Source organism: Pagrus pagrus (assembly GCF_965226575.1).
Source record: "Pagrus pagrus genome assembly, chromosome: 15".
NCBI classification, from domain to species: domain Eukaryota; kingdom Metazoa; phylum Chordata; class Actinopteri; order Spariformes; family Sparidae; genus Pagrus; species Pagrus pagrus.
Genome location: NC_140199.1, coordinates 12024921 through 12050084, shown reverse-complemented (window position 1 = coordinate 12050084; position 25164 = coordinate 12024921). Strand labels below are relative to the sequence as shown.

At 39.7% G+C, this 25164-nt stretch overlaps 1 protein-coding gene across 3 annotated transcripts; it reads left to right on the top strand.

The window, feature by feature from the left end:
- Nucleotides 1–832: 832 nt before the first annotated feature.
- Nucleotides 833–24024, top strand: pank1a (pantothenate kinase 1a). 3 transcript variants are annotated; one of them, XM_084376579.1, is made up of 8 exons: nt 833–1820; nt 11705–11851; nt 12070–12275; nt 12691–12944; nt 14394–14570; nt 15417–15540; nt 17648–17773; nt 18265–24024. In XM_084376579.1, the coding sequence occupies exons 1-8, from the start codon at nt 1538–1540 to the stop codon at nt 18322–18324; spliced, it is 1377 nt and encodes a 458-aa protein (XP_084232705.1). In that variant the 5' UTR covers nt 833–1537; the 3' UTR covers nt 18325–24024. The 3 variants fall into 3 exon arrangements, with proteins under 3 accessions (XP_084232705.1, XP_084232707.1, XP_084232706.1); XM_084376581.1 differs by lacking the exon at nt 833–1820 and adding an exon at nt 2311–2383; XM_084376580.1 differs by lacking the exon at nt 833–1820 and adding an exon at nt 2392–2608.
- The last annotated feature ends 1140 nt before the right edge of the window (nt 24025–25164 follow it).

Genomic DNA, 25164 nt, shown 5'->3' with positions numbered 1-25164 from the left:
ATGCTTGCTATCCAATGCTCTGTTTGATATCTGGTTTCCCTTAAATAGTAACATCTACATTTTAATCTCAATGAGACTGCACTTAAAAAAGGAAAGGTCTGTTTCTTTGCTTTGTTATTGCATTTTCTTTAAAGGTGCACTATGTAGTTTCAGGTAAGACTTTTTTATGCCTAAGAAAACTAAAGAAACTCTCTTCACTTTCATGACTGAATAAACAAATGGATCTTAAAGGTGCTATTTGCAAGAAAGTTGATTTTTGAGTCTCATTTCCAACTTGTCAACAACTGACGACATGGGATTATGGGACGGCTCGGCCTCCACCCCAAAGCGCCAGTTTTGATGAGTTGGGAGTGAGATTCAAAAACTAAACTTGGCCTTTAAAGGACAACACAATCTCACAGTTTTACTTTGTTTATATGTGGCGGACCCTGCAACCTTTCCAGCTTCAAACAGTGTTTCTTCTCCAAAACTACACACGGAAAATAAGTTCCCCAGAACACTGTTTGAAGCTAGAAAGATGGCAGGGTCCGCCAAATATAAACAGTATGAAATTGTGTTGTCCTTTGAGAAAAAAATCAGTCTCCTCTGATTAAAAAGGTCTTCCTCAAAACTACACAGAGCACCTTTAACATCAAACTGCGGAGAGATCACAGACATCCCGCATTATATTACACACACAAATCAGATGCAACCAATTAAAATGCTGTGAGGCTGCAGGCAAACAAAAGCCTTGTTATCAGAGAGAAGGACATGCTATAGCTGCCGATGCTTCTGCACGCAACTCCAGTGTTACCACAGTTCATCTGCGTTACTGACACGTTATTGACTGGCAGCATCATCACGTGTGGGGAGGACTGCGGGGAATGAGGATGACAGCGAACAGCCACTTTTATAAATAAAGCACCCACAGCTGCACGGACCCGGCGCTGTGTGCGTCTGTTTACACTTCAATAATCCAGCGGGGAGCCAAACCGCGGCTCGTTGTTTCAGTTCAGGCGACACAGGACGAGTTTTTTCCTGCATTTTTCTTTGTGTATTAGTGTAGAATTACAGTGTAATTTTGCTGCAGAGGGAGAGAGAGGAGAGAAAAAACCGGTCGGAGGAGGTGAACGGGTTCGGGCCTCGGCTGAAGAGCTGCTGGTGTGACGTAGCCGTCCACCAACACACATACACACACTCACACACCGGCTGCTGCTGCGCCTGCCAGAATCTCAATGTGGGGAAATGACCGCGAGTGACCTCAAAGGAAACACTGTATTTTAGCGACTGTTCGTATTTCCATTTTATATTGCACTAAATTACAATTTGACGTCAAATTCGAGCTTGATATTTCGAGGTAAAACACGTTAAATTGCGAGGGAGGGTAACGTCTAACGTCTCGATAGCTTGCAAGCAGCAGGAGCTAACTAACATTAGCTAGCTAAGCTACAGTAGTCGGGTTTCTCATAGCTAGCTAGCTAGCTAACAGCCGGGCTTTTACATTCGCCTTCACCGCAGATGCTAAACTAAGCTAGGCTAGGCTAGGCTAGCTGCTGCCATGGATAAAGCCAAGTCAATGATGGACAAGAAAGGAGCGTCGGGACCCTTTCATGTCAACAACGGCCAGAGCCAGAGGGGATTTCACGGCCACGTCGCTGTGGCCGCTAACGGCAGCTGCTGCAGCGGCAGTGCATTCGGGTCGAGCACCGGCGGTCCCAACAGCAGCACGTTTGAGAACATGCATCATCTGCACCGTGGGGAAGATGCGGAGTGCAACGGGTCCCCGGCCAAGAGGTGCAGGCTACGGAGGAGGACGGAGTCGGTGAGACGGAGCAGACCCCGTAAGTGTAAAAACAACCCATTTGTGCAATCGTTGAATTATGCACATTGTCTGACATGATTATTTTCTGCAAATCAATGTTGGAAGCGGTGAGATTTGATCTTAGTGACAAGCAAATCTGATGACTGCTAATCTTTGCTGTGCAATAGCGACCAGCCGGGGGTTTGCACAACCATGCCGTGTCGCAATGAGACAGCAACAACCACTGACAACCCGCGTGTAGTCACCTCTCACTGCGTGTTTATTAACTTGGTGGTTAATGTGTGTTTTACATCACAATCCTGTCACTTCACGTCTCCTCATTTTGATTAGATTAGCTGGTCAGTGTCTCTGGCAGATCTGTCCAATCTCCAAGCCTGCCGTCGTCAGGGAGACCCCCTCTTGTTTGTATGAACCCTCAGGTTGCATTTGTTGCGCTGTGATTGGTCAGTTCCCGGTGGTGAAAAAGCTCCTGATAAGTGGGCCTGGCTTTCCTCGGCCAATCAGCGCCCGACTCTTGTCTTCAGTAGGAAGGTTGAATGTGCCGGGGCACCGCCCCCTTATTTACCGAGTACTTCGGATGATGTGAGTAAAGATCATCCAGGAAACTTTGGAGTTTTACAGCAGAATGTAGAAAAGTGTCGTTTTCGTCGCTGTGTGAAGTCTCTTCAGATATCCACGACTGACAGAGGCCTTCTTAGCTTTCATCCCACAAGCTTGTTTCATAATATTTTTGTTGTTTTGTTTTGATATACACCTGTGAGCTGATATCTTGCCTCACTATGAAGCTTATAAGTGAAAAGAAACCTGGTAAGTGTGAATAGGTTTATGTCTTTGCTAATTATTTGTCTTTAAGGGTGGTTTAAAAGTCTAATTTTATAACTTGGTGTTGGGGTATGAAGACAAATCATTCATTATCCTCATAGTGAGAATGTTGCACATTTGAAATATACTTAGAAATGTTTTTTGCAGTCAGCTATTTGGCTGTCCATTGCAGTGAATTTCACTGAAACTTCACCTCTCAGCTCCTGTTTGAGGCTGTTCAGTCAAATCCCCAGGATTTGTTGTGACTGAGTGTGGCTGCCATGGTAAAACTTGTTTTTCATTCTTGCAAATGTTTGCAGAGACTAGCTTCAGGTTTAGGGCCCTTGTTGCTAAGTCATTAGGTCAGCATTCCTTACATCTATCAGTAATTGTGCTAGGGAGAGACAGAGACAGAAGGGAGAAAGAGTTGGGACATCATCATTTTGGTTTCTGCATTCTTGGAAATTTCTTAACTGTCACTGGCGAGAACCAGCCTACACATTGCAGCATCAGTCAAGCAGAGCAGGTCAATAGTTCAGTGAAATATTTCACTGTCTCGCCATATGATCTTGACAGAAGTCTCATATTGACTTAAAAATGAACAACATTTTAAGCCATTACTAAATCTATCCCTGTGTGAGGCTTAAGATAAATGAGGGTAGACGTATATCTTCTCTAAACTATAAGATTTTATTCAGCGAAGCACAAATAAATCCTTTGACTCGATGTGACAAGCATCAGTTCAACCTTTTGATGTGTTTAAATAAATATAGCAGCATCAATTTTGTGATAATGTTGTGTTGACTGTTATTGCATATCACCAACCCATAATCAGAAGTACATTTATGGAAATGCATTCAACATTAACTTAAGCGTTGGCTATCTCTTTTGACTGGAAGACAACGGATGTTTAGTTTTGCTATCAGTGGCTTATTCTTTGAAACAAACTAAATATGTAACACAACAAGATAAAACAGAATCAACATGTGCTAAAATGTACAAGAATTTCTTTTGGTAGTTAAGACATGTTGACACTGCTGTACATGTACAGTATGTGCAGCATGTGAGATGATGCACTTAAGTGATGAAAAGCTAAATAAATGAGTCAGGAAGTGGGGAAATCAGGAGAAAACTGTACACAAAACTGACAGTCTTTCATGTAGCATAAAGATGTCTATAATTTGATCAAAAAGGATGGGAAAGTTACTGGAGAAGTGTGATGTTGCAGTGAACAGACAGCTGATGCATCAGTTATTTGCTGTGATGCCTAGTAGCCTGAAAGAGAGAGGCCCTTCTGCACTAGAATTGGCCTAAATTACGTAATTCAGGGGACATCTCATCAGTAAACTTTGAAATGTCCGTTCAGAGCTCCTCTGCTTGTGGCTGAGTTATCCTTGGATGGAAGCCAGCCGTCCTGATAAACCCGGATAACCCTCTAAGCTTTTCCCCACCGAGGATCCGACCGTGGAATGTTTTCCCCTCAGGGGTGTGATTTTTTACTTTTGTCCCCAGATAGTTTTTTTCTACTCAGTGTTTGAGGTGGTGTAGGATAAGGGCTAGTTCTGGATAACACTGACTGTAGTACTCCTTGTTTACACCAGAAGCCACTTGGCCACTTCTGCTGCAATTTGTCAGAAACAAGCACTCACAAATTTTATAAAGTTTCTCATAAGTCAACAGCTCACAAAATTGAGTGATTTTTTATTTATTTATTTATTTTTTAAGGAAGTCTGGAAAATGTCTCTCCCTCTTCATCTCCTTGCTGTTGTTGATTGTAGTTGATGTGGCTGCTTTAACCTTTAATATGTTGGTATTCAAGTTAGCCATCTGATGTAGTGCAAAATGTTCTGAAGTTATTGTAAATTCTTATTGATAATAATAAGATACATGTTATCCTCGCCATTCAAATTATTACAATAAACATGAATGTAGTGCACCATTTACTATGACGTCATTACATAGACCGACCCCTCAGCAACCCCAACTGTGACTGACTTCTTGTGTCCCAGCTAGAGCATGAATAACCAACACAAACCTTTCAGGGCATGACAGGCCGGGCTGGGTTTGGACAAATATTTAGAATTGATGTTTTGGTTTGGTTAGGTCAATTGACAATGTGCTTTCAAGTTCTTTTAGTGATAATATAGTGTAACAAAATAAATAAGTGATGGACCTACTGTATGTGTCCTGTTTAGTGCTGGGGTTAGTGATTTAGATGACAACATTTGAACGCAACACAGTGGCGATTTGTTAATTTCCAGGCAAACATTCATGTGTTAAGTTTAATTCACAGAACATATTCCGTTTCCCACCTTAATCCCCCTGTTTCGCTGAAACTGTTTTGTGGACAACTTGGCACTTACTGTTAAGTCATAGTATATGTGGTTGTATGGGTGTGGTCAGTAGTGGGCAGAATAGGAGGGTGGGCGCACAGTGAAGTAATTAGAACAACAACAGTGAAAGAAATTGGAAGAAACTTTCTCTTTTATTTTCATGGGAAGCATTTTCTTATATCAAGGAATTACAATGTGCAGCAGCATAGTCAGTTTGATGCACAGCCTCCAATGTTTTGTCTTCACAATATTGTGTGACTCAGTGTTTTGACTGAAATTCACATTTTGTCACAGATAACAGGATGTAGGAAGAATTATTTACTTGGAATCTCTGTAGGGAGAGATTACATGAAGACTGATGTTGAGACTAGGCGTTGGCTGCAGGTACAAAGTGGTTTTTGTGGGGTGGGGCAGTAGGGGCAAATTTGATTGGCAGTCCTAGAAAAAGACAATAAGGTCCGCTGTCCGGTTTAGCTATTGATAATCATGGAAGAGTTGAAACGCTGAATGTCGTGTTACTTCTGTGTGTAAATGTAGTAAAAGAATAACTCCCATAAAGGTATAGAAGTTTAACAAAAAGGTCTGCCACAGGTCAAGTCAATGTTCTACCATCCTCTGTTGCAGATGTATTGTGAATAATGAGGGTTCAGTAAGGGCACACCCAAAAAAAACAACTGAAACTCTTCTGTCTGAAACTGTGTATAAGCCTACATTTGTTTAGCATTTCAAAAAAATCAAAAAAGACTTCTGTCCTTGTCTCTTCAATCTGATTTTGGAAGATAGCAGCCACATTTTCTGTTTGTTTTGCCAGATATATAAAAAAAAAGATTTCCTGAAGCTCAGTAATCTGCATGTTCACCTGAAATTCATTCAGATAAAGCCTTTATTAGTAGTAGTAGATGCAGTGCCGGTACTAGTAGTTGGTATTCATGTATTCGATTCAGCTGTTGCATTACAGTAGTGGTTGTGATAGCAGTAATCCTTGTATTTGATGGAAAATCGAGGGAATAGTAGTGAAGTGTTGTATCATATTGAACTTTATGGAACTGTGATGACCATTTTTTGGTACCATCTTATTGACCTTTATTTGACATTTATGGATTAATTGCAAAAATTATTGGCAGATTGATTAATCATGAAAATAATTGTTAATTGTAGCCTTAATTGAGTTTACTATCACATAACAGACGAAAACGAGCAGCATTCTCACTGGGTAACCTGAAACAAGGGAATAATTGGTATTTTTACTTGAAAAAGCACTTAAATTATTTATAGAAATAGTTGCTGATTTCTTTTCCATCAATTCACTATTCGGTCAATTAACTAATTGTATTAAGTCTACTGTAGTCGTACATATTGTACTAAAAGATGTAGGTTATAAAAGCAGCAACAGTGGAAGTACTGATAGCAATAGTCCTGTGAGTAGTAGACGATTAGCACTGTCATAAATATCAGGATGATATTTGTTAAGAAGGATGCACAGAGAAGTTGATGGATAACAACAGTGATAGATAATAACATTAAATCAATGATAAGAATAACAGGACAAAACATCCTGTGATGTTCTGATTAGTAATGAGTGTATGTTATTATATCGGCTATACACACAGTGTTCAGGTGCCCGCTGATGTATTTCCTTGTCTTATCATACAAGCGTGCTATGCAAGGGTTGTTCTTGTCCTGTGCTCTCTACGTACACACACACACACTCACACACGCACACTCACACTCACACTCACACACACCTAACCTGTCTGTGAAACCTGAGATTAAAGGTTAAGCAAAGGAAAATTGAATAGAAACGGTAGCTGCTGATAATCCCTGAGAAGTCTAAACAATAAGACTTCTCGTCTTTGTCGTTCAAGTCATACTGCACACACACACATATACTGTACCTACCACATGACGAAGGTAGAGTTGTGTTTGGTCAGAGACCTTTCAACTACATGGAAACAAATCACTCTTGCTCAACCCGAACCTGCTCCTTGGCACACTGACCTTTGGCTGGACACTGTGTGAGCATGATGACTGTGGATTAGTGGGCACCACTGAGGACTAAAGAACACATGCAGGAAAAGAGGGATATTTGATTTTGGGATAAATTTTACATTTATGATGGGAAAGTTGAGGGTTGAGCAACCTTTTCTTTTGTTTTAGTAATATTCTTTGAGCAGCGACACTTCACGGTAGTGGGGGATTTAAATGCCCTGGTCATGGAATCGCTAAAAGGCCGCTGCATTATAGTTCCTGGGTTTTTGTTGAAGATGTATGTGTAAATTTAGCCACAGGGCTCCAGTAAATGAATGACAGAAAGAATGTAGGCCAGAACATTGTATTCCTCTGATGTCTCTTTATTCAATGCAGCCATATGTCTTGACATCACAGCCAGACCACAGTGAAGCAGTAATGTTTCCCCTGGCATCATGGATCAATGCTGTTGCCAGTGTGTGTTGTTTTTCTGCTGCACACGATAATCATCATGGGTGGAATGCAGTCAGTAAATGTCACAGACACTAATGACAAAGCCTGACAAATGACTCCGCAGATTCAGAGGACACCTCTGGTATAGACACAAGCTCAGTGATTATACCACAGGTACATGAAGAAAGCCTATGCTGATGTCCTCACATGTCTTGTTTTGTCCACAACACAAAGACATTCAGTTTCCTGTCATAGACCAGATTAACTGATTATCAAAATAGTTTTTTTGGTTAACTATAGGTTGGTTGGTTTAGCTCTGAGTAGGCTTGCTACAGTCACTATAGTTTCAAACTGCTGCAGACGTCAACTCTGTGCTAGCAGCAGAGTTGCAGCAGGGTAGCAGGAGCCCCATTTCACTTATTGCGTGAGGAGAGTTTGGACAGTTGACTGACAAGATGATGGAGGAGGAAAGCCTGAGAAAAGCCTGTTTGGCAATATTTCAGAGTTTAACCCAATGCTAATAAGGAACCCAAGGACTTGGTTTTGTCAGTTTGAAAAAAAAAAATGGTTCCCATCTCCCAATAGAAGGGAAAAATGTCTTTATACTTGCAGTAGTGACTGTAAAGCCCAATTAATTCTGCCATCTGCATTACATAAATGTCATCACATGCCCATTTTCCTGCCGCCCACAATTAGTGACAATATAGATTGTGGCTTATTGATGGCCATTTTCAGGGCACTTAAGCAAAAGCATTCATCCACAAGGCATTTCAAGTTAGTCACCTGGTTAGGGTTTGGGTAAAGGTCAGAACTTTAGCTTGTAGATAGAAAACTGTTGTCTCCAAGAAACAAAAGGTCAATGTCAATACGTTTGTGCAACATCTTCTGTCGTATTTTGTGTCAGTGTGATAGCAGATTTATTGCAATACTTGACATTTCAGTTTGTTGTAATCATTTATTACATGTTTGATGAAATAGAAATATTTTCCCTCACTTAGTGAATAGATGTGTTCCTTATTACTATTGGCCTATTAAAGTTAGCATAATTTGAGGAGTTTCCTCTAACAGCATTAAATTCTAGAAAAAGAGAAACAGAGAGTGTTCAGTTTCCTGGCACTTAAAAGGCTCAATCTGAGGTTATAGCATTAGCATTGACTCCAAATACTGTGTCCTAGCAACACAAAATATCAGCATAATATTTATCTATTTATATATTTAAGACTTTTCCCTTATTTGTGGTATTGTGATGTTTATTCAGATAATGCCACGTGCTGGTTGATAGAGGTTATTGGCCGAGGCTGTGGAGGAAAATGTGATTGTCACTTGAGGCAGACAACGTCATGTACCTTGGCTGGCCTCTAACAGTGTTGCCTCAGCTTGGACTGACACTTTTCATTATATCAGGGAAGGAGATCATATTTCTGTTGACAGCTTTACACAGTTCTGCCTCAGCTTTGGTGCTTGTTGTAAAGCTTTTACCTCTTGTGGCTTCAAGGTTGATGCCAGCTGGAAACAATTGTATATTGTACCTGAAAACACATAGAAAAAGATTAAGTTGTTAATAACAAAGGTCTATTTTCACAGCTATGTTTGCAACAAACACAGTTCAGAGCAGTATCTGACCTAAGTGAATTTACTGCAAAATCTATACTTCTCAGTTCATGTTTACAGGCATCAAAAAGGTCAGTAGGTGAGAGGGGACGGTAACAAAAAGTCAACCAAACATTAAAGCAGGTGAGAGGTGACTCCTGCTAAAGGTAACCAAACACCAACCTCTGTAGCAGGTGTAGAGGTATTAATTGAAGCATCAGCAGGTAACAGCAGCAACAGTGTGGTAGCATCAACTAGAGGTTGCACAGAGTAACATGAACACTTGAACATATAATGCACACAATTTCAGCACAAAAATTAGCTTTATGAGGTGCCATTTCTGGGATCGTGAATTGGATTTTATTATGTTAGGCACTCTGTAAAATATAATGCGAACCTTGTAGAAAAGAACAACTTAAAACTAAACATTTAGCCCACTTCATAGAAAATGCTAACATTTATATATTGCGTATCGCCATGCAGCCTGAAATTGCATAGAATTTTGGTCCAAATTGCCCAGCCCTAGTTACATGTTAGATGCTAACATCATGACAAGCTAACAAAGGCATAAAATACATGTTTACACGTGTTTCACCCAATCTCAGGATAAAATTTGGCTGTAAACTCAAAGTGGACTTTGGCTCAATAAGCCAGACAGAATCATTCAGTTCCCTTTAACAGTCTGTTGTGAAACAGTCACATCTCCTGATAGTCATTCAAGGCCATTGAAGGCTCAGACAGTTCCAGGAACAGGTTGAGAAATCACCCGACATATGCATTTCTATAGCCCACAAATCCCAAAGTTAAGTGTTTCACTAGTGTTTAACTTCCTTAGAGGTTAAACAATGAATCAATCAAACGACCAGTCATATGACAGATTGAATTTAATCATCATTTATCACCACACTGTTAAATTTTCATCTAAGCATCTAAAGAGTTTGAATGTCCGGTTTTGTCTCAACAGACCACCGAACATCAAACACACAAATGGACATGTAGTAATGGAATATATCAGGTTAATTCTTTTCAAGACAAAAACCTCTTGTACCTCAGTGGGCTGGCCCTTCTTCATGTGCTGAATATTTGGATTGAACACGTTCTTTTGTTGACTGCTGTTGTTTCCACAACAACAACATAATGTTTTAGTGAGCATGTCTTCAACAGTCACACAGGGTTTTTTATTGTTCCAAACAATAAGACACACTGATTGTCATTCCTTGTCGTTCTTCCTTCACCTCTGTATTATCTAACAGATGTAAAACATTAACGTTTCACAGACTAAAAGCATAACAAGAGGCTCTCTCTGATTTGGCCTTGAGTGACTTCCTTGTTTGACCATGACCAGGTATTTGTTGACCTGCATGACCAAAAGAAGTGGATCAATGCAGGTGGCTTCTAAAAATAGCAAAATATGCACAGCCGGAAGAGAAAATATCCGTCTGCCAAAATAAAATACAGTTTATTGGGGTATTGTTTGGTTCAGTATATATTTTACAATGATGTGAAACAGAGAAAAGTAGCACATCATCATAATGGTAAAGCTGAAACTAGTTGATGTTTGAAATTTTTGCTTCATAAATAACTGATACAATCAAAATGCTTACCGATTTATTATCTTTCAATTGATTAATCAACCAATCGTTTCAGATCTAATTACAAAGCACAAAAAAAGCCCCCTGAATTTAATTGGAAAATTGAGAAAGGCTGATGTACCTTTTAATTAAGTATAGGAGTTGCTTTGCGGTGCATTTAAAACGTCTTGCAGTATCAGTTCTCTTCCATCCCGTAAGTCTTACTTAAATTGAATTAAATTGATCGAGAGACAAGAAGCAAGCAAAGAGGAAGAAGAAGAGGAAGAGAGGAGCAGGAGAAACCAAATGAGAGAGAGTGATGCAGTTGGTGTTGACAGAGAGTCGGAGAAAGAAAGAAAGAAAGATGAGAGTGTATTAGGACGTGATAGAGGCTGAGAGACGAGGGGGAAAAGCAAAGTGAAAGAGAAAATAGGCGAAGGAGGAGAGTGTATGAGAGACGGAGAGAAGAGGAGATGATGGAGGGGGGAGGGTGTCTGTTTCCATGGCGACTGTGGCTCTTTTTTTTCTGGCCAGTTCTGCTGGAAGATTTTTTTTTTGTGCTGAACTCGATGTTCTACCCTGCTAACTATCCAGACCAGTGTTTCCTCTCTCCACGCCTGTCTGTGCAGCACAGTTAACTGTTAATATCAAGGGGTGCATGTATGATGCCGGGTTGGAGCTATTTATATCAGATAGGTGCTACAGGTTGATCTCTGGTTGTCATTGTTGGCAGAGACTCCAGTCTAGGGCTGCAATTAATGGTTATTTATAGTATCAATTTAGATGGCATTTAGTTCTGTGGTTGGTCATTTTTTCTATTGGACACTAGTGTAAAACAGTCTACGATGCTATATTCAATTAGGTTATGTGTAGCCATCAATTATCAATCAATCAAACTTTATTTTTATAGCACCTTTTAAACAAATCAAAATGCTATTAAAAGTGCTTAGAAGTGATAAAGGTACATTAGGAAAACAAAAATGAGTTTCGAAACTAATGCACACCAATTGCAATAAAAGTAATAGTTATATTGTCTATGTCTATATGTCTGTTGGTTGTTAGGTTAATGGCACCTCTCTTTAATCTCAGCTTCATTATACGGTGAATTGTGTTTTGTCAATTTGATCTGTATTATGTGTTGTGTTTAAAAGTAAAGAGGTTAATCATTTTTTCATTCCCCTCTCCAGCCTTCCCCTGGTTTGGTATGGACATCGGTGGCACTTTGGTGAAGTTGGTGTACTTTGAGCCAGTCGACATAACTGCAGAGGAAGAACAGGAGGAAGTAGAAAACCTCAAGTCCATCCGCCGATACCTCACCTCAAACGTGGCCTATGGTAGGTCTACACACACACACATACACATATGTGGTCACACCCAAATACTGAAAGGTCAGGTCAAGGACATGTCACAAGAAGTTACCAGGAAATATTTTATAGTTTATTGCATTAGAATGATGAGTTGTTTTAAGGGTTTAAGTAGAGTGTGTTTGCAGTTCCTAAACCAACATGACTATCCTCTATTGTAAAATATCGTTCCTTCCTCTCTCACTCAGGTAAAACAGGTGTCCGTGACGTCCACCTGGAGCTGAGGAACCTGACCATGTGCGGCAGGACGGGGAACCTGCACTTCATCCGCTTCCCAACACAGGCCATGCCTCGTTTCATCCAGATGGGTCACGACAAGAACTTCTCCAGCCTCCACACTACACTCTGTGCCACCGGAGGCGGCGCATACAAGTTCGAGAACGACTTCAGAACGGTGAGTGTATGGCCAAAGAAAATGTAGTATCATCATTCGTCATAGAGCTGTCTTGATGTCTTTGAGTTGATTGAACTTTCAATGCATGCAGTGGCTCCTAAACATGAAGTAGGTGCATTTTAAAGCTCACCGACTGTTTACCTGAGTTCATTGACCCTTTCTGCAGTGCAGTAAGATCAATGAACACTCCCTAGGCACTGCAGCATGAAGTAAGCTGAAGCAAAACCAGACGCACACTTCAGTCTTTAAGTGCTTTGTGAATCATTTTAGCTTCATAAACATGACAAATTGACTCTTCCAAAGAATATGATAATCTTTTAGTTTAAGTTATCTTGGATGGTTAAAACCCACTTCTTAGAGTTGAACTGATATAGCATCCTCTCAGTATTTTAACCCTCTTCCCTTTGTGCTGCAGGTGGCCGACCTGGAGCTGCTGAAGCTCGACGAGCTGGACTGCCTGATCCGTGGCCTGCTGTACGTCGACCGGGTGGGCTTCAATGGACACCCAGAGTGCTACTACTTCCAGAACCCCTCAGACACACAGAGCTGCGTGAAGAAGCCCTGCACCCTGGACAACCCTTTCCCCATGCTGCTGGTCAACATCGGCTCTGGGGTCTCCATACTGGCCGTGTACTCAGAGAACAACTACAAACGGGTGACAGGGACCAGGTGAGGTGGAGAGAAAAGCATCTTTGTATTGTTGTTGTAGAACTTATTCTCTGAGAGGCTTGTTTCAAGTCAGACTAAGCAAACTCTCTAAACCAGACAAAATTGCTTGTTTCAGCCTGATGTTTGGTAACTAATAATAACTTAATAATGAAGTGCCATTTCATGAGATTTCATCATTGGCACAATCAACGCCTCTTTAATCGCCATATAAGGCTGCCTGTTCGGCTCTGTTTGTGGGCAGGTTTCATGTTATCAAAGAGTTAAAAGAAGACTTTCATACTACAGAAATCAGACAGAAATAAGATAAAAAAGTTGAAAAAATATAAAACATTGAAAAAATATTAATAGTACAGCTGTCAACGACATGTCATCCGAGCAGAGCGGTACTGTGACAGACAAAAAGCAGGAATGGTTTACTTAAAATGTCTTTCTAAAGCAGCACAGTCCATGACCCATAATAGAGGCAGTCGAGAGGATGTGACAGACTCAGAGATATTATATGAGAGAATATTACAGCCTTTGCATTAAGTTTTTTTTAAGTTAATCTCAGTGTCAAGTTCTCTCAGATCAAGGCATTACAAGTCTTAAGTGAAACGTTTTACTATCGGTACTTGACTTGCACGTCAGGTCTGGTGCACTTAAATTTCCTTTGAAATATCTTAAATCACTCGTATGTGCAACTTAAGGACAAATCAGTGTAAGTGGTTCTCGCATGAGGGCAAATTATAAAATAAGCTCAGCAAGACTGCTTCTTCAAGTTCTCCACAAGCAGAACAAAAAACAACATATGTAACAGGGTCCAACCTTTTTGACAGCTCATTATCATGTGTAACAGTAAAAACAATACACCAATTACAAAGGCTTATATTCTGTTACTTGTGTAACCTGACTGTTAAATTAAGATGGACTGAAAAAATTGTTAATTTTGGTGATACAGCCTGGTGAATTATTGTGCACAATGTTATAAGTAGTTCAAAGCTCAGAAACAATACTGAGACTGAACTGGTATGTTCTAATAAATCAACAAGTTTGGAACTTGAACCTGTTTTGCAAGAATGAATATGTGAAAAATGTGAAGGTGGCTGAACACCTGAAGGTAGTGTCGGTAGATCCGCCCAATAGAGTCAATGGTGTGAATTCCAGCCGTTCTTTATCTATAATCACCCTGTGTACCTTTTCGTACTTAGATAACAGTAGGACTAGATTGTGATTAGATATGAACTGTTCAAAAATAAATGAAAGTCCCACCTAGACTTGTTTTACATTTACATTTAGTGTTATTGAACAAGCCTCCTTGTGATCTATCAGAATTTAGTTTATTTATGAAACTAATTTTAGACATTTTAGAGCCGAGGACAGATGTAAATCTTTCCCTGTTTATTCCTGTCTTCCTCATTCTCTCCATTATCTCCTCCCTCACACTCCATCTTCAACTCTTTCCTCTTTCAGTCTGGGAGGTGGTACATTCCTGGGCCTATGCTGTCTGCTGACAGGCTGCGAGACATTCGAGGAGGCATTGGAAATGGCCAGCAAGGGCGACTCTACCAACGTGGACAAACTGGTGAAAGATATCTACGGAGGAGACTACGAGCGCTTCGGCCTACAGGGTTCAGCTGTGGCATCCAGGTGAGTGTGACAATTTTGGCAGCAGTTTCTCTACAGGTCTAACAGCTTTGAAGTATATATCTGCACTTAACGCATCATCTGCACTTGGTTAATGTGCAATTAGTGTGTGGACAAAATGTGCGCGGGCAAGCAAGAGACAAGCAAAAGGCTAAACGTTTTATATTGACCGAACTAAATGATTGGATGGGCCTATTACAGGCCTGTCACAGCCACAGAGCTTTTTTTGTCGGAGCATTTGATTCATTGATTGCTGTCAGGATGTTAAGAGATATTTTATAAATACAATAAAAACTGCTTCTAATAAATAACTAGCTTTAACTAATTAAATGCAAAATTGCTAAAAAATGCTAAATTAGTTTAAAGCAATGATTTATTTTCAAATGACTTAACAGGGTTTTAACAGCCGTTTAATGCTCAGAATTAATGTATGGCTGCACAGACACACACAGTCCATAACAGACATAAAAAAAACACATACCAGCCTGGTGTATGACATAATACACACCAGCTACTCAAACACCCAGATCTTTACTTGCTAATCTGGGTTTATTATGTGTACAGTAAAGTTGCTGCTCTGTGTTCAAAGGTTGATCCATAAAGTGAAAAACATTTTATCAGATTGTAATCTTCTTATGTTGTTCCTTTCTGTCAGTTATTGAAAAACACACACGCACACACGCACACATTGACAAACAGCCCTTGTTTACTGTTGTTCTGAGGTTATTGTGACATTCTGACAATGCACTGTTATCATTTAACTTGTTAAGAGTTAGTCAACCCTGAATAGTGTTGTATATGTTAAATGACAGATTATATTTATATTTTTTTTTATTTATTTTTTTATAGTTTTGGTCACATGATGAGCAAAGAGAAGCGAGACAGCATCAGTAAGGAAGACCTGGCCAGGGCCACACTGGTCACCATCACTAATAACATAGGATCCATAGCACGGATGTGTGCTGTCAACGAGGTACACACACACACACACACATCCACACACAGGATCCTGATCATCAAACTTAATATCCACACAGCCACGCTAGTTTATGTAATACTAATACAAACACATGAGCGATTACAGGTTGCCTGAACTGTAGTATGATCCTTTAGCACATGTCAGTGTTGAAATATTTACAACACACACCTAAATGAATCAATTTCTGTCTGTGCTTTATTTCTACTCAGGTTTGTAGAATGAGTTAATTGTTAGAGATTACATAAGAACTGTTTTGCTAACTGTACTGCACAGTTTTAAGAAGCAAAAATATCACACATTATGTTGAAACGCTGATTTTTTTGAAAGCCTCTGAATGTCCCTAAATTTCCCCTCAGCTCACTTTAGGCGATGAGCTTCAAATAGTCAACTGTGAACTTGCAGGCAGTTATGGGATTATGGGTGCTAATTGGCAGCCACAGTAAAACCAGTCAAGGGTATCACAAACACAAAACAATAAGATAAAAGTAGTTTAGTCTGATAAAATAGAAGTTTAACGGCTAAATTGAATGAATAAATTGTTGAATGAAGCTAAAGCTTGATTTATTTGAAAGTTTTTCAGTGGCAGCAGTCAAACTCAAACTTGTTATTCTCCGGAGTGAGGGATCAGCCTGGAGTCTTTCTGTGTGCTGTGAGCTTCTTTACAGTGTTGCCTTGTGGCATGGCGATCAAGCAGCATTGTACAGGGCTATCACTGCACACAGAGCTGCAGCAAAGACATGCACACGTGTCCACCGGCCGTAGGGATTGAGGGCATATATTAATGATTTTGCACGGGATTCACCAATTGGTCCGGTTTTGATTTTAATAATCCTTATTGTTGATGTAGGAAAGTGTTTCCCTTTTATGGTTTTAGGGATAAAATGTAGAAACTAAAATTCTCCTCTGAAAGACTTGCAAGAACAAGTGACCCATCATACCTGCTCTTTGGTAAGGAAACTGAGTAAATAAAGTAAAGTAGATAATTACAGTACATCATCACTGAGCAGTCTAACAAATAGTCACACAATTACACAAGAAAAAAGTATTTTCTCCCAGTGTTTTCCTCTGTTTCTGGGAAGCAAGGAACCTCCATCCTATCAGTGCTAGATGACCTGATAATTGGTTATCAACAAGTCCTGTATTATGGCCGTTATAATATAGGCATAGCAGAGTACTGGTCTAACCAAGCTTTAACACGTGTAAACACACAAACGCACACTCACCTTGTTCCAAGTGTATTATTATCAAATTACATAATGCAGTTTACAGCATGAAGATAACCTCTGTTACTAACAGTCTTCTTAACAGCAGAAAAACATTCGCATATTTCTGGTCACAGTGGTTTACCTATTTACTTTCCCCAACATCCACTAACCACTGTGGCTGTTTTCTTGTAATTTTGCAGGACTTATGACAAATATTAGATCAACACAATCCATTCTTAAACATACAGAGACTAGTCTTTCGACATGATTTTGGTTTTTGACGTATTTAGCAGTTGTAGGAATTATTCTGGCTTTGTCACAGTTTTGAAAACTTGTAAAAAGCTAGTTGTTGTTTTAACACTGGATGTAATCAGCATTTGATTGTTAATTATACTGAGGTAACACCACCAGTGGTAAGTCAGTAGATCTTTTCCATAGTGGATCTACTGTTAGCCGGTTTACCAGCTCTCCAGCACCGCCGTGTGGTTTGGAATAGATGTTGCATTTTCGATCACAGTTACTGCTTGAGATCAGATATGAATTTATCTGTCAAGCACTTGTTGATTTATATGCAAGCAGTCCAATTAATGTATAACTTTGTTTGCTGTGTGTTTTGTCTAAATAATAATTTGTCTTTTTTCTTGGGCAGTATTTTTGGGGGGATTTTATGCCTTTAAATGCAGTTAGAGAGATGACAAGAAAAAGGGGGAGAGAAAAATGGAGAATAACATGTAACAACGGCCCCTGGCTGGGTGCGAATCAGGAACAACAGCATCCCAGCCTTTTATATTTTCAAATAAAGACTTGTTATTGTTGTTTTATGTGCCATATGTAGTTGTCACACACATAATCAGGCCTGATTTCTTTAATTTCCTTTATGTTTCTCTTCTTGTCAGAAAATCGAGCGTGTGGTGTTTGTTGGGAACTTCCTTCGTATCAACACAGTGTCCACAAAGCTGCTAGCCTACGCCATGGACTTCTGGTCTAAAGGACAACTCAGAGCGCTCTTCCTAGAACACGAGGTGAGCACTTGGGTCCGTGTACTTTGCGGCCATTCGACTTCCTTTTTGAGATCGAAAAACAGAAAACGACTCGTTTCCCATATTTCGCTTCAAAATCAGAAAATGGAAAAGGACTCGATGGTAGGTAGGTAGGCAGGTAGGTAGGTAGGTAGGTAGGTAGGTAGGTAGGTAGCTGGGTGGATAGATAGATAGATAGACTCAGAATATTCATCTAAAGACATGATGAGGACTTCAGAACTTTGAGATCACCTCACGCATGGACGTAGCCTAGAGATCACAGTGCCTTCCGGGTCATTACAAAAAGACCTACGGGTCGTTTCCCGTTTTTGGGTTTCTGATTTTAAAATAAAAAACAGGATACGGGTCCTTTCCGTTTTTTGTTTTCTGATTTTGAAGCGCAATATGGGAAACGACTTGTTTTCCATTTCCGTTGTACGACATACATCAGTGTAAAACACGTGTGTGTGTGTGTGTGTGTGTGTTTGCAACAGGGTTATTTCGGGGCTGTCGGTGCGCTGATGGAGCTGCTCAAGACAACAGAGGACCCGTGAAGGAAACCGTGTCGTGACATCATCAACCCCTCAACAAGACTATGTCATACACCCCTGAGCGCTGTGATGTCATCAACTCTCGACGCTGTGACGTCATCAACCCTTTGACGCTGCTGAAAAGTCTTGTTCACAGAGACTGCTAAAGGAACACTAAGAGAGAGACAGAAACTGAGAAAAGCCATTTTAATAATTTAACTCTTGTAAATAATGATAACCTCTAACATTCATCTCCTAAATCTCCCCAACAGAGCCCCCCTATCATAGAGGTTTTAATATTGTAATCTTTAATTTATGGTTTCCTGTAATCACTGCGGTTGATTCCTGTAATCAGTCCTGTGTGGGGAAGCACAGAGACAGAGTATTTTAGTGTTTTTTGTTACTGTGTGTGTTTGTGTGTGAATAGCTACTGTAGCGTTACGTCCTGGAGGCTGTGCTGCCCGGGCGACTGTTTGTGCAACAGCTCTCTGAGATGGGACGTCTGCACAGAAAGGAAGTTACTCTTGAATAAGTAGATTTTACCACCAGGGATTCAAGAAAATTCTGCGACCACAGAGTCATCATTATATTACCAATGGCTCCTGCTGTAGCTGAAGCTTTAGACTACACCTAGTGGTCAGACAGCTCCAAACTGCAGTTGGAAAGCAGTGGAGGCAGTAAGTTTTAGAGGTGTTTTGTTGCACAAGAAGTTGCCCACCATGCTCCAGTCTTCTAAGGAGTGCACTGAAGCCAAACCCTTTTGAGACTCTTGCCTCCTTCAGCTCAGATGGGACGCAGAAACAGTCTTTACTTCTTTCTGCTGCTCCACATGGCCTTTGCTTTTTGTTTGTCTTTCCTCCGTCTGCCTACAGTACATGTAAACAACAATAACAACACCATATTGCCACGCATGCAGTGTTTAGTGAGTTTAGTGTTAGATGATGGGACCAAGAGACTGTCTTCCAACAGATGGCGCTACAGCTGTATCTGATTTCTGTTGACTAGCAACACTACAACTACAGTTCAGTCTGACCTGTGTTTGTAATCTGTGAAATACTACGGGATGTTTTTTTGTTTTTTTAAATCATCTTTTCATTTTCTCCCACCCTTCCCTGTCTGTCAGTGTCTAGCTCAAGGACACTTCAGCAGGGTGGATGCCTGGTTCCTCACCCTCTAGCTCCTCTGCCACCCTGTTGCCTTGTTTGGATGTTGAGTTCAGGCCAAGATAACGCAGGTTGAGATTAAGTTATCTCCATATGAATCCTGGCATTATAAAGATGGACCAAGATGCTTTTAAGAAGAGTCACCCCTCTTGTAAAATGTACTAGCGGCAATTTTGCAGATTAGACTGTGATTTTTCTGTCGGTGCAGTCGTGTTCGGGCTGGGTATCTATCTTAAATAATTGTCTTGTCATTTGATACCAAATTTCAATACTGAAGGAGTTAATCTCATCAGTGGCAGGTCTGGTGATTGGCTGTCACGAGTCATGCAGGAAAAAACACGAGTATATGTAAAATAATCTTTTGTTAGAACAGATTTCATAGAATTTGTATCTGGTAGCGTTCAGGATCTGGAATCGAAGTCAAGGTCTCGGTATCAATTTTATTTTTATCAATACCCAGCCCTATTTATCGTGCCCTAAGTGCTGCTGGATAGTAATAGTTTTATTCCCCCAACTTTGTAGTCACAAACCGTGAGAACATTTTATTAGAAAGATATCTTAGAGACCGAATCACAGTGTTTGTTTACAATAACGTCTGGGTAGAAAACTCTGCATCACTCATTGATGTAAAATGCAGGTTTAATGCTTTCATATCTCATTGATAACACTTTCACTAATGTTAGGAAGGAGAATTAATTACCCTGTTGGGGCACAGACTACAGAAAATGTAGGCTTGAGTTTACCCCAAACTAGCTGTCCCAGATGTCAAACCACTATGTTTCAGTAGATATCCTTAAAGGTTACAGCTGCAGCTGAAAATGAGGAATCTTACCTGATCTGCAATTAAATTGGGGAGTTGGAATTGTAAATTACGTTCGCACCTCATCCTAGCTGTAAAACTGTAAAGAGGCTTAGATCATAGTTGTTCTGTAGAAACATGGACCACAAGTGTCAGTGTGTAGTTTCCTCCCAGCCTGGACCTTTACAGCCTTCCATCTCTGTTTAATGTCAAAGCAGCTGAACTATAAAGCTGGACTGTGCACTCTCCACCGTCCACTGCTTCATAGATTAACTACAACTGTCTACATGCCTTTATGTGCTCCTCTCCTTTTATGAGTCGTTCTTCGTGTAATTGACCTCCATCTCTCTTGTAACAATACCTCCAAATCACCGCTACCAACACTATCGGATCGGGTTAATTTCATGTGTTTCTGAGCCTGATATATTTAAGTGAAATAACAAGGGTTAAATCCTCAGCTAGTGGATTGTTTTGTGAACGTCTTATCGACGAAGTCAAGTGGCCGTCTAACGTACTCGTGGACTACACTTCGACCCCAACAAACAACATGTTTGCTGCTGTACAGTCCTGTTTTTCTTCAGTTAATTTGTGTGAAAGGACGGTTGGGTTATAGGCCACATGGTTATTAGGAAGTTGATGTTTTTATCCACACTAACATTTAAAAAGTTTTGCTGTGAATATAGATCATCAGGTAACAGAATAATCTCTTTTGTACAGAGTGAATTATCTGTAGCTCACATACTGAAAGTTAAAAAATTAGTATTTTCTGCTGTTGAGTGTAAAAGACATCATTAACTCTCTATTGGCTGTAATAATCCAGATGTCAGCACTTGTGCAAGTGTTCAGAGGAAAACTGTGGTGAAACACTATTTGACTCGTAGTGTTTCGGAGTTTCCAGATATTCTTCTTGGTTGTGTTTTGTTCTGTTATGTATTTTTATTTGCCTTGGTCCAAATCATGTTTGGATGATAATAGTGGCCTCGACCTGTCGGCTGTTGGTTATCTCGTGCCACCCCTTCCTTTCATCTGAAAACCCTCATTGGTTGCCTTCACTGTGGTTACACCATGTTTGTGCCCTTCACTTTCCTGTGTGATTTAATTTCTTAACTGCTGAACTGTTATTGTAAGGTTCATGGTTTCACTCTCGCTCTCTGTGTTTGTTATTTTTATTTTTTTTCTGTCATTGTACTGTAACAAATTAAATGAAGCTAACAGGCTGTTCGGCATTCAGAACTCACCTGCATGTCCCAAGTGATCATTAACTTCCACTACCGCCTCAATAGTTTTGATATCAAATTAGATTATTGGAAAAGCTGCAATGTTCAGTTTTACAGATCATTAAATGTAAGAACAGGAATACAGTTTCCCAACTTTTCTTTTCATTATGTTTTTGGGCAACAGTTTGGTTTGGGAACATTTTTAAAGGGTGTGTCCTTTTATGATTGTTATTCAGCTTTGTTTTGTTTTCTTTCTTTTTTTTGTGGCCAGTAGTAAATAACGATGTGCATTAATGTGTTTTTCCCACGTGATTTGAAAATACCATTGTACTGACTTTCTTTTCATGGTTTGATTGTTTTTGGTTGGCACAAAAGAACCAGTGTGATTGTTTGTAGAAATGGAAAATCCCTTCTGTCATCCTCTGTCAGACTGAAGAAGCCTTGTCAAACATGTTGTGATTGTCAGCATTTATAAAAGCAGTCTAGCTTTAAAACACGTCATCAATGTCCTGCAGAGCCTGGAGAACCAAGGTAGAAGGAGCTTTTTTTTATTGAATTGAACGCCAGCTCACCAATTTGGCAGTATTTCAGGTTTAAAGTAGGAGAAAATGGCGAGTTGAGAGATTTGAATGAGGCTACATGTCGTCTTTGCCGTAAGCAGGTGTTAACCAAACAAGGCAACGCCGCAAATTTGGGCGGGGCACTATCATGATACCAAATTTTATATCGCCCAAGCTGAGTCAGTACCTATTTTAGGTAAAAATTAATGAAGACATAAATGGGAACATCTGTAAGCTGATGCGTCGGTCTCTGCATTAACATTGATGACGAGTTTTAAAGCTGATAATTTTGTACCTTTTATGTTTAAGTACAAGTTAGAACATAATTTTCACACATAACTGATCTTAAAAACTGTTCCAAGCTGAAGTTACAGACTTTCATGAGAGTATCAGGTACTTGTAGTAAGTATGGACCTTCAGTGTTTTTGACTCCAAAATCCAAATTTTTAACACTTGAAAGTATTCGGTTGACATTTTTTAAAAGTGTTACTACAGCAGATACAGTATGAAGCAAGAATTTATGTCCATTATCTTTTTAAGCAGTGAATTTCCTGCTCTCATGAGTCAACAATGTGGCTGTTTGTCTGCTTTGATAACAGTCTGAGTTGTGATTTTAGAGTTTGGGGTTTGAGCCTCACTAACACTGTGGTTCATCTCCGACTAGGACCACCTGTACTTCGATCAGTATGTGTTTCTCAGTACTGTAGAGAGCTTTGGCTAACGTCATCCATAGTGTAATCTAACCAACAGGCTATGCAGTAACTCATCGTGGATTTCTTTAACGCCCTCACCTCCTCTCTAATGCTACCAGAGTTGATTTGTTTGTAAATGTTTTTTAAAAATATGCAACCCCGTTAGATTTCCCCCTTGTAGAAATCCTGTTTGAATCTTGACGGAGAGAGTTTCTCCTCCTGAAGTTTGTCCTGCTGATTAAATGTTAACACTATTTAAGGTGGATGCTCGCAACAGGATGTTTTTGGCCGAATTTTGCACCAAAATGAGCGTGTGAAGCATGTGATCTGTGTGACCTAATCATGCTAAAAGGTCATTGAAACATGCAGTACATAAAAGTAATGTGATGATGTTCATTTGTATCTTTAATCCTGTTAGTTTAGGATAGACGTTAAACTGTAAACACCTTGTTGCTTGTGGAACGTTTTTCATCCCCATTTGCTAAACTTTCCCTCAGTGGTTCTTAATCTGGTTGAACATCCTGTTGTGTGAACACGTCCGGCCTTTAAACTGTCCTCTGAAATGCTTGACCAGCAGGACGGACCTTTTCACCCTTGTGTATTTGATTGTACAGAGATTTTGTAAATAATATTAATATGATATATTCTACACCAGCAATCTGTCTGTTGATGAAGTTGTTTCAACTGTTCAGGGTCAGGTTTCCCAAACACGACTCGGCACTTAATTTACAATCCAAATGCAGACAGAAGACGCGTCGAGACAAACAACTGTCGTCTTTTTCCAACAATAACTGGGCCAGATTAGAGTATTCACAAACAAATACTTGTTAACGTCTTTGTGGTTTATGATTGATGAGATTTCCTCATTAGGATTCACAATTATAGATGTTTTTCTGTGATTTTCATACATTTCTGGCACCGATTAGATTTTTTCATTTATTGTAGCCATTTTTTGCCCATTTTACTCTGATTTAGAGAATAACCATGTCAGTCATACTCACTCTGAATGGAAGTCCAGGTGTTTTCTGTCTGCTGGATTTCAGTGCCGGTCGTTCACATCAGCTCCTCTATGATCTGGACTTGAGTGTGACATTTTTGGGAAGCCCAGTGCTGGTTGTTGGCGTCAGTTTTGCTGCTGCTCTTAACTCTGGTTTGAAAACGGAAAGGGTTAAAAAATGACAAAAAAATGACAATTTAAAAAATAAACGGCTCCCTGCCTTGTGCAATGCGTATGTACTGAAGTGAAGAGATTTTTTTTTTTTTCTAAAGGAATTAAACTAAAACTGGATGATACATGTGTGTTCTGGATGTTTCTTTACTCACCTGTACTGATAAAGAAAGAAGATAAACAAACAGAAGGACAACAAATAGAGGAAAAGAGGCATTTCCTTAAAAGGATTTAACATTAAGTGAACTTTTAAATTAAAAAAACCTTTTTTTTAATGTATATATTTATATACTATTTATGTAAACAATATTTTGCGCAAATCAGTGTGTGCAAAGTTGAAGGTGGCTGATCACTTTTTATAGTAGATCACAGTGTACCTTCGTGCTCATATAACCGTTGGACTAAGTTGTGATAAGATAGTGAACTTTCAAAAACAATAGGAAACTAAAAGAAAATGCCTTTTTAGATGTTGTGGGTGTGAGTAGTGAGGTCCAGTCAAGAAGGTGTGTGTGTGTGTTTTTAATCTTTCCTTTAGACTCATGTTACAGCCCATTTCTTCCCGCTCTTTATCTTGTGTTATCTTTTTAGGTCTGTTATACAATCATTCAGCTCTGACCTCTCTCTTCTCTCTTATCTCAGGGGCTGAGACATTGAGCAAATGCAGAAGTCCCAAAAACTGCAATTCCTCAAATGGCCACTTGAGGCTGGCTCCAAAAGTGAGTCCATCCCCATCAGACCCCATGTTAAAATGCCTGACTTCACAACAGAAATAAGCATGTTTACAGCCTGGTGCAAAAAAAATGGTTTCAGTCTCTATAGCTAATTTATCCATTTATGTCAACTGTAGGTGAATTTTTGTGTCACGTGCTCAATGAATGGTTTATAAAGCATCTCATTGTTCGTATATTGGGAAATAACTATTATGTTTAATCAACTACAAATTTACCATTTGTTCATGATGGTTATTATGAAGGTTTACCAAAAAACATACAGCCGAGCCCTCGAAGAAGGTTGAAGCAAACGTCTGAAATTTGTTTGCCGGGCAGCTCCTTGGAAATAAACTAAGGATTATTATTTTACTGTTAAGTAAAATCTGTTTCTAACCTAATTGAAAGGGTTTCTTTTGTTTTACCAACAGTCTAAAGTTAAAGTAGGTTGTCCCATTTATTTATGTAGTCCAGTGATTCCCAAAGTGTGGACTATGGTCTACTGGTGGGCCATGAAGGTTGGCCACTAGAGGTCATGATCAAATATTTGCTTTTATA